Here is a 10,699-nt window from a genome sequence, read left to right on the forward strand (position 1 = left end):
AGTGTTCCCTTAACCAGGATCCATAAACCAACAGGAAGTTAGCTTTAAAAAAAAAAAAAAAAAAAAAAGCTTGCTGTTTTTCCCCGATTGTGCCGTTCATCTCTGTAGTCTGTAGAACGGAATGCATTTCCTTGGAACCTTGGGTCAGCTGGTTCAGCCATCTCAAGGTGTGCGAGCCCCTGGCAGTCCAACCTCTCCAGTATTGTGAATGAAGAGCGAATTGGAGGTAGACTTATGTGGCTACCAGCCTCCATATGGCAATCCTAGTTTTTGCTGGAAAAACAAAAACGAAAACACTCAACCATTTTAGAACAAATTTAATGCAAGCCTTCATTAAATAGTAAGTACTGACCAAGAGATGAACTTGATCAGGACAATTCTGCTATTATTTCCCAGCTAGATGGCCCCAGTCAACTGTTGCAAGGGCTTATAAGAGCAAATTCACTGGGCAACCTTACTTTCCCATGAGGCTTTGTTATTTCCAGCATTCCAGGAAGTTACCTGGTTTCTGGGCTGGTGAGGCTTAGTGGTCAATTATGGGAATTACAAATGCATGTTTTTATCCACCTTGATTTCAGGAGGAAGAAAGCAAAGTGCCTAGTGAGTGCTGTGAGCGGAGCTCAGGCAAGCTCCAAAGTCTCCAAGTAGTGAGCGCAGGGTCCCTGCCCACAAAGGGGAGAAGGCGGCTGAGCAGCGGGAACCGGACTGGTGGTCCTCCCCTGGCTGTGTGGAAAGACAGTCGGGTAGGCTATCGGAGGATGGGCACAAGCGCTATTGAAATGCAAATCTCCATCCGGAAATGTCTGGCCCTGGACTGGAAGCCTAGGCCAGGAACCACTATGCTGTGTCCCTTCAGCACACTGGATCCCTAAAGGAGGTGCTCATGTCACTCAAGACTCACTGGCCAATCATGGCCTCCAGGTGGACCTGCCAGTCAAGAAGAGGAGGCGTGTTTTTCCGGGTGCCACGCAGCAGGTTTTGCAGTGTTGCTAAATAGGCTTGAGTGATTCCGTGTGATATGCTCTGAGCGCAGCTGCTGGGTGCTGTGAGGGGAACTCAGGCAAGCTTCAAAGCCGCGACATGGTGAGCCCAGGGTCACTGCCCACAACGGGGAGGAGCAGGCAGCTGAGCAGCGGGAGCTAGTGCGGTGGGTCAACCCTCAAGCAGGGTGGTAAGCAGAGGCCAGATGTTAGTCCTTCCCTGTTAGTCCTAGTCAGTCCCTAGGCCCTTCGGTGGGCTCTGCGTAACTTCATTTTGGGGGCTGCATCTGTGCAAAGCATTGCAGATTATGTGTAAAAACATTCTTGGCAGGTTGCCAAACTCGGAAAGCCCTAGTTTCTCTGGTATCTTCTACAAGTTCTTCCCTTAGCATTTAACACTTAGGTGTAAGATCCATTTGGAGTTTATTTTGTGGAGGCTGTAAAAGGCATCTCATGTGTTGTTTAGCACTCCAGTATTAAGCTGTGATGTACAAGACTAGAATAGATGATGTAAAGGATTTACCAATGTTTAGGAAATGGTAAGTGACACCAAGTAGAGTTTAGCTGAGGGAGGACAGCGTCTAAAACACCCCACAAATAAATAGTATGCTATCCAGGCCTCTTAGAGATTAGGATGCTTGTATACACATGTTTGTTCACCAGGATGGTCCAGACACATGGCTCTAAACCATAACAAAGGAGACATCTCTGATTTATAATCAGTCACTAGGCCCTTCCTCATATCAAAGAACAGGTCTCTAACAAGCTGTTTAATGGGCATTACAGGGTCACAACCAATCTTAAGGCCTGATGTGCAATAAAGTCTGAAAGTATCTTTTATTCTTCTGATGTAATTGTCCTCTCAGAGGCTTACTGACTCCATCTGTTAACTAGGCCTACTGGAAGCTTCTAGTCTCCATAGAGTCTAATCTAGGCCTAGCATGTTTTCACTCTATGAGTATTTACTGCTAAATAAGCTCAGCCTTTCTAGTTCTTTTCAGAACACTTGCTGGCTAGTTCAACTCAGTTGTTCTGGCTCAAACTCTTCTCCAAGCTGACTGATTAAATCTGGCTTTTCTAAGTTTCTGACTGAATGGTTTTGCTTGGCCTCATACTAATTTTGACAATATGTTCTAATCTGGCTCCTTCCCAATCTCTGGCTTGTTCTGTCTTCACCTGTGTCTAGTTTGTTCACTCTTCAACCTGTCTCTGAAAAACTCACCCCAGTAAAACTGCCTCTGAATTCCACAAACTTAGCTCCACTCCACTGCTTCTCAACTCACTGACTCAACAGAACTGACTAGAACTCAAGAGATCTGCATGCCCCTATCTCCTTAGTGCTAGGATTAAAGGCATGTACCACCATGCCTGGACCTAAGCTTTTCTTTACCTGAATCTTGCTCTATACCAGGCTGGCCTTGAACTCAGAGATCTGCTTGCCTCTCTCTCCTGGAATTAAAGGCATGTCTGTATTCCAGTCAAACCACTCCAACTTAGAAGGACTTTGGATGTGTTCTCTTTCCAGAGTGGCCAGGTTCTGAATTTAAATTCCTTTCTATAAATGTCCAGTTTTCTTTTTGAGAAAAGCATAATTAAGCCACATTGAGAAGTCTGCACCAGTTGACAACTCTTTGAAAAGGGAAAACATGGTTGTGTTGTGGATTGGCTTGATCAGGCAAGGCTTTCTATACCTGTCCTCATAAATGGAGAATGACATAGCTCTTTCTCAAACCCAGCAGCATGCTTGGCAGAGACAATAACAGCCTGGAGCCTAGGCCTTGAGAGCTTTTCCAAAGGCCCTGAGGTATTGAGAATAAAATAGAGCTCCTCTAAAGACAGGAATATGTTTGTGAGAGCTAGTAATGGTCTGGGGTCACAGCCTTTGGGGAGGGGTTGCTTCAGATGTTGAGAACTGAGCTCTAACCAACATATGGGCCTCTGGTGATCAGTCCCAAGTCCATTGTAGGCTTGGTCAGTAATGATCATGAGATACCCTGTGTTCCCCTTGTGCAGTATTGTTTTATTAGACTTCTCCTGAGTTTGTCTCATTTTAGGAAAGTTTTTTCTGACTTCATAGATACCTCCCATTTCCTTCCATTTTTCCTGAAAATAGTATATAAGATGCTATTCTTAAGAAGCTTACTTGTCATAAGACATAGCTTGTGTAAGAGCTCCCCATCCCACCTTTTATTTATTTTTTTTATTCTATGCTTTTCCTATCTTCTCTTCTGACACTGAAGAGTGACCTGCTATTTGACAGCGCTGGTGTACTTAAAAAACAATTCTGGGAATATCTTTGCTGTGTAGTTCTTCCATCTGTCTAAGTGGCTAAACTTGCAATCTCCAGTCTATATTTAAATTGTTCAAAACATAACCTGTTGCCTGAACCTAAAAGAGACTTAACGGTGACAGCATATATGGAATGCAAAATCTGTTCTCAGCTGACTCTTCTTTGAATATTATTCAGAGCTGAATGCATGCTGTCATTAAAGCGATTTCTCTTAATTAATCTTTTAATTGTGCAGTGATTTCTCCCAGAAAAGGGATATCAATTCTAGAACACCTGGATCTTCTGCCTTTTAGAAAAATGTTTTTAAAGACAAGCTAATCTGTCTCAGGTCACCTTGATCCTATTCTCTTGCTTACCAGGACACCGGCTTTGCATTTCTCTTGATTAAACTCTTAATTTCTTAATTTAAATGACTGTTCCATGACAGAGATTTAAAATTAACCATTTGAATCATGAAACTCTCCATTTCAGTAACAGGAGAAGGATTTGCATGTGGAGCATGGCTTCTGCCTTCTAACCAGAATAGGAGCAACAGTTTACAGAGTGCACTGTAGGGTGAAACAGGGTAGGCAATAGCTAGATCACAAACTGAAGTTTAAGGGAGTCAGCTGCAGGGGTCAGCATTGGGAAGAAGGACCTGATTAAGGCAGGGTGAGTGGTTTTGTAATTTCCCAACATGTATTAATTCATGTAAATGAAAACAGACCAGATTGGTAGAAGTATGATTTGGGTAAGTTAGCTTGAGCCCATGAATTTTGAATTTCCAATTAAGGGACTGTTCTTGCAGATATGTGCATATAAAGTCAGCTCAGAAATTTGAGACACAGGCTATTGGCTATAGCTTTGTGTGTCAGGTTACAGATCTCAGCAGTTAACATTGCACACAGGGACAAGGTCAAACAGTATTTTTTTCAAAGTCAATATACCTATGCATTTTTTCAATTATGTTTATCTTGTTAAAAAGTCAATTGTTGATATTAGCTTTTGTATTTAATTTTCTTTATTCATCACTTTTTGTTCCTATTCTCCAGTGTTTCTGGGTCATTAAGAATTTCATTCCTTTCTCTCAAGGGCTTTCATATCTGTTTAGAGCAATGTCTCCTGCAGCTCAGCCTTTCTTCATGCTGTGTAGTTAAGAATTGCTTTGAACACCTAACCCTGCCTCTGCAGCCCAGTGCTTGGAATACAGTCCTGCAAGTCCTTTCAGGCTGGGTCTTGCCTAGTCAGTGAGATGGAAAAGAAACCAGTGAATTAATGTCCTCTGATCTCCCTGTTTTGGGAGGGTGGGCAATTGCAAATACAGAGAGGCCTTTGTGAGAATTCTGTTCACTGACCAACTTTGAAGCTTGTGTAGTCACAGCACAGTAAGGGATGGGGAGGAAGGATGGTGATATCTTTCCTGCTTTGACAGTAGTTGGCATTAGCAATAAATACTCAGGTAATCAATTTTAGGTGATCAGTAAAATCTGACCTGACCATGTTTTGGGGTTCACAGACCAAGGCAATTAAGATTTTGGATGAGGAACTCAACTTATTTCTAGAAATAAATTTCTGTAGTTATACTAGTTCAGTGAACATAGAAGATCTGGAGAAACTGGTGTGTCTGTGCCTGACAGGAATGTTGTTATTCCTGTATGAAAATGCACAACCGGAGAAAAAGTTGTAATACTTGATATGTTCTAATACATATGTCTAGTCCCTGAAGAATATTGTACCACAAAGCCTGTTTCAACTGTCTAAATAATTTTTGAGATTATAGTCAAATCATTTCAGCCTTTTTGTTCCTCCATTCTGGTAAGTCTAAAATGCTGGGACAAATGGCTGAGGTGCCAATTAAATAAATCAAAGCATACATGGCTGCCAGTTTCTTCCAGCATACCTCAGTACCTACCTGTTACAAGGTAATAATTGGCATACCCAACCCTTTAGTTTTAGGTTTGTCCTGCTCTGCTCCCAGTTTTCCTTACTCATATAATCCAACCATTTTGGTTACCTGGCTTTTTTCATGTATCATTTACTATTCTAGCTGAAGCAATCACCTACAAAGGGTTTTTGTAACATTCTTTTGGTTGGTATGTGGATAAGCAAAATGAAATATCAAGGTTTTTATAGCAAGAGTTGTTAATAGAGATGATAAGCAAATATGCTATTATAGTATACTGTACAAAATGCAGAAGTCACTATTTGGATGGTATTAGAGCTTTCTGTCAATGAGCCATACTGCAAAAAAGGGGGGAAATTAGGTTAAGAAACAGTCAAACAAACTGTGACTTTAAATGATAATAAGTGTTTAATAAAAATGTAATAGTCTTAGACAAGTGACTCATCTCTTGGTAAAGGCAAGCAAGTGAGCTTTCTGGAGGCAGCCTATTGTTTTTTGCATGGCTGAAATAAGTGCATCCTTAGCTTAGACAAAGCCTGAGGGATTTTGCCTCTAGACTGTGTATTGCTGATAATTTGCCTTTCCATACTTGTCATTACTGTGTCTCTCATATACACCTGCCATGGAATAGAGAATCCCTCAGTGCCTATTGCTCTATAGGTTCTACTCTCTCTGTTGGGCAGATTTCCTGCAGATTCTTACGAAGACGATTTTATAATTCCTAATGATGATTCCTAAAATGACTCAGGTAACTTCTACCCTTCTGCAAATTAGCTAAAAGCTCTATGAGCCACATGAATTACACCAGGAAGAAAAAAGAGGTTGAAACAAATTAATGATCAAGGAAATACATTTATTCTAGGTTTAATCCAAGGATGAGGTCCAGGTATTTACCACCATAAGAAGGCCAGGTGAATATAGAAACAAGGAATAAATGGTTAGCTATACATGACAAAACAGATGGCTGTTTCTTGGTAAAAACCTTGACATAAAAAACTTTTGCTTTGGATGCATAATGTACATTTGAAATAAAAAAAGATAAAACTTCAGCTTTGAACTAATAATGAGTTTATAGATAAAACCACTGGTTTAAACTTACAATAAATGAAAATGACTTACTAGATATAGTTCTAATGAAAGAACTTATAACAAATAGTCCTACTGTACCTCCTTTTTTGCATAATGAATGCATGTATTCTTATATGAGGTAATTTTTCTTGCATAGATATTCCTAAGCTATATGAGACACCTGCCATGGAGAACTGCATTCAAGTAGTGGAAGTGACCAAACTGAAAGATGTATAAGAAGTTGCAGGGAGAGGGCCATCTAAGCCCTTTGACATTGAAAGTTCAGGATTTTGTGTTTCCCCTGCTGGGTTTCTTGCCTTGGTTCAATGTACCCATTCCTCTCTATTGGAATGGGAATGTACCATTGTATGTTGGAAAGATATAACTTGTTTTCTGATTTTATAAAATGTGGCAGTCAAGGGAGTACCTTGAGCATAAGAAGAGACTTTGGACATTTGAACAGTGCATGGCCTGCTGGAGATTATTAGAATTATTGAAGTTAAACTAAATGCATTTTCATCACAGAATGACCATGAATCTATAGTGACCATGGTCAGAATATAGTTGGTGAGACCAAAAAGCTCCTAGATAGGATGATGTCTTTGAACACTTGTTTCTCCTTCATGGCTTTCTTTGGGGAGGTTATGGAAGCTTTGTTGTTGGATCCTTTCTAAATTCTTTTTGGGGATGGGCTTTGAGTGTATATAGACTCAAGCCATTTTCTATTCTTTGTGTCTTCTTTATTGTAGTTGAAACTGATCAGTCAGCTTACTTCACATGCTGTCATGCCTTCACCATTATAGACTCTACTGCTAAATTACATAAGATACAGTAGAAGCAATTGCTGTTCAATGCTAAGCTATTGCTATTACGTGCTAGCCTGTTATTTTTTATGTTTAATTTTGTTGCTTTTGTTTTTGAAGACAAAGTTTCTCTGTGTAGCCCTGGCTGTCCTGAATATAGGAATGTAGAACAGGTGGGCCTTGAACTTAAAGATCCACCTGACTGTGGCTCCAGAGTGCTGGGATTAGTTATGGGCCATCATGCCTGGCTTTTGTTGTTGTTGTTTGTTTTTGTGTTATTGGCTGATGGGCCTGGAATGTAGGTTTTTGTCTCTGTCAAGTCTATGCTATTTTCTATAGCTTCATGCACATCTTGAATTTTGAAATTTGGCAGAAAGTATATGCTATATCTCAGGATGACATGTATTCATGACATTAATACTGCCTAGTCTTCTGAATCATTGGATTACAGGTGTATGGCATTCTTCTCATCTATTGTCTTTGCTTTGAATTTTTTTTGAGTGAATATGAGTATTTTGCCTGTATGCATGAATATGCCCCTTATGTGTGCCTGGTCCTCACAGTACTGAGAAGGTGGCCTCAGTACTCCTGAACTTGGAGTATTGGATAGTTGTAAGCCCTTGTGTAAGTACTGACAATTGAGCCAAATTATTTTCAAGACCAGCAGATCTTCACTGCTGAGCTGTCTATCCTGCCCCATGTTGCTTACTTATGGTCAACATTTACATTGCTAATATTTTTAACTTTCCATATGTACCTGTTAAAACATGCATTCCCCATTAGAAAGATTTTATAAATATTACAGTTTAAACTGGGACTCTTCAGCTTTCTTTAATGTGAATACAGTACTAGAGTGAATGTATAATGTTTTGTAAGAATTTCAGTGAAAACCTCTGAGTTCTTTCTGTCTTTTTTGTTTGATAGATTACTCTTTTTTTCAGAGGTATCTGGGTCTTATTGTGTATCTCAGGCTGTCCTGGAACTCATTGCATAGAACAGGCTGGCATTTAATGCAACAAGATACACCTGCCTCTTCCCCCTGAGTGCTGGGATTAAAGGCATTATTCAGTCTACCCAGTTTGCCCATCATTTTTTTTTGTAGTTAGTAATGTTCATATAATTACTCTGATGTGTGCTCAGTACACATCAGAGTATACTGAGTATTCTCTCTCTCTGTGTGTGTGTGTGTGTTAATCAACATTTCTCTTGCAAGGCTATATCTTATTCAAAGGGTGCAGAATTGACAGAGGTGAGGCTCATTATTCAGTGTCCTTCTAAAATGACTTGGTGATTACATTAGAACTTCTTTGTCAGGAAATTAATGGGGGATGAACAGGAATTATATGAATATATTGTCAATGAAGTATAATACATTTACAGTGTTTTCAGTGTCATGCTTTCTCTTGTACACATGTATGTCATATTTTAGGATGCAGTGACCTATGAAGATGTGCATGTGACCTTCACTCAGGAAGAGTGGGCTTTGCTGGATCCTTCTCAGAAGAGCCTCTACATAGATGTGATGCTAGAGACCTGCTGGAACCTCATTGCTGTAGGTAAGACTAAATTGTCATTTCTGTTTTAAAATAAGGGGACAACTGCTTCTTGGTTATTGATGTTCTTCTGTAATTTCAATTGAAAATAAGGAAGAATAAGGTGAATGAATAAGACATGGTTCTAAGGCTCACTGAAGATAGTAACTTAAATTTTGTCTAATTTCCAATAATATATTTTTTCTGGTACTATATTTTAGGGTATAAATGGGAAGACCACAATATTGAAGAATATTGTCAAAGTTCTAGAAGACATGGAAGGTAATTTTTATGTGCAAGCTGATACAAATATGCTCTGAAGAAATTTTAATGTATCCTGGAAATTTTAAAGTCTACAAAGCACTGTTTTAAATGTATTGATGACTATTAAATTCTGAGAAAACCATGTACCTCAATGTGAGGTATGTGATTTGTGTTTGTAAGGCATTCTTTTAAGAAAGAAGACAAGGAAGCAATGTTTTAATAGAGATCACAATTTGAATCATAGCCGTATTAGAGCTACAGTGTAGAAGAAATATAATCTGTTTAGTCTGTACAACTCAGATATTGCAAAAAGAATACACATTGAATAGGTGACAGTAGTTTTATCCCCAAGGCCTTCTAATAAGCAAATAGTCTATAGTAAAGCTGGTGTTACTTATATACTTGCAGTAGTGTTGCTAAGTTTAGTGAGGGGGAATTTTTGAGAGTCAAGAATGTTGTGGAGAACATCTTTTTGAGGAACAAAAAGATGAAGTGTGTGAATGCAGTGTGGAAATCTTTCATTTGTTATCCTTTTAATAGGTATAGCATAAGACACAAATGATACAAGCAATGTGAGCATAAGAATATTGGAAGAAGCAACGTACCTCTCTCCCAGAACAATTAGCCCCCAGTTTGTATAGACTTTCTGAATGGGATACAAGTTTCCAATCAATTGGTTTTCAAACTTTGTTGGGAATGCACCCACAAACTCACATTGCAGAAAATTCCTGAGTACTAGGGATGGGAAAATTCTTCTGTTTGTCCTAGTTTACTTTGCAAATGTAATATGACTCACAGTATAGAAAAATGAATGCAATCAGTGTGGTAAAGCTCTGATTTCTTTCATTCTCTTCAAATATGTGAAAAAACTCATATAGAAAAAGGAAGGTATAAATGAGCCATGTAATGAATGCTCTTACCATCACAGGTATCTTCAAGTATGGGAAACATCCCATAATAAGAGAATACCATGAATGTAAACAAAGTGAAAAAAAACCTTAAGATCTGATTCCACTTTACAATTAGACCAAGTTGTAAAATTAATTCATACAGATTAAAAGGTTTATCAGTGCAATGAATGCAGTAAAGCTTTCACATGTGCCAATTATCTTTTCAGGCAAGAAAGAAGTCGTACTGGGGAGAAACCCTATGAATGTAACCAATGTGGTAAAGCCTTTGCATTTCATAGTTATCTTCAAAGGCATGAAAAAATTCATACTGGAGAGAAACCTTATGGATGTGATCAATGTGGTAAAGCCTATTTACATCTCTGGAATCTCCAAAAACATAAAAGAACACATACTGGAGAAAAACCCTATGAATGTAACCAATGTGGTAAAGCCTTTCCATTTCATAGTGATCTTCAAAGGCATGAAAAAATTCATACTAAAGAGAAACCCTATGGATGTAATCAGTGTAGCAAATCCTTTTCACAACACAGTAATCTCCGAATACATAAAAGAACACATACTGGAAAAAAACCTTATGAATGTAACCAATGTGGTAAAGCTTTTGCATGTAATAGTGATCTTCAAAGGCATGAAAAAATTCATACTGGAGAGAAACCCTATGGATGTGATCAATGTGGTAAAACCTTTTCACAACACAATAATCTCCAAATACATAAAAGAACACACACTGGAGAGAAACCCTATGAATGTAATCAGTGTGGTAAAGCCTTTGCATTTCATAGTTATCTTCAAAGACATGAAAAAATTCATACTGGAGAAAAATCGTATGGATGTGATCAATGTAGCAAAGCCTTTGTACATCATAGTAGTCTCCATATACATAAAAGGACACATACTGGAGAGAAACCCTATGAATGTAAACAATGTGGTAAAGCCTTTGCATGTAATAGTGATCTTCAAAGGCATGAA

General features: G+C 38.8%; 1 protein-coding gene across 1 annotated transcript in view; it reads left to right on the forward strand.

Annotated features, from left to right (window-relative positions):
* The first annotated feature begins 957 nt into the window (after positions 1-957).
* The window catches only part of LOC129676252 (zinc finger protein 431-like), an 11,370-nt gene continuing 1,628 nt past the window's right edge, over positions 958-10,699 (forward strand). The window contains 5 exon segments of the mRNA XM_055606587.1: positions 958-1,083; positions 8,453-8,579; positions 8,777-8,837; positions 9,937-10,672; positions 10,674-10,699. The exon segment at positions 10,674-10,699 is cut by the window's right edge and continues 345 nt beyond it. Of these exon segments, the coding sequence (XP_055462562.1) occupies positions 1,081-1,083; positions 8,453-8,579; positions 8,777-8,837; positions 9,937-10,672; positions 10,674-10,699 (953 nt within the window). The 5' untranslated portion in view covers positions 958-1,080.

Source organism: Psammomys obesus, unplaced genomic scaffold, assembly GCF_907164565.1.
Source record: "Psammomys obesus unplaced genomic scaffold, mPsaObe1.curated_primary_1811, whole genome shotgun sequence".
In the NCBI taxonomy this organism is placed as follows: domain Eukaryota; kingdom Metazoa; phylum Chordata; class Mammalia; order Rodentia; family Muridae; genus Psammomys; species Psammomys obesus.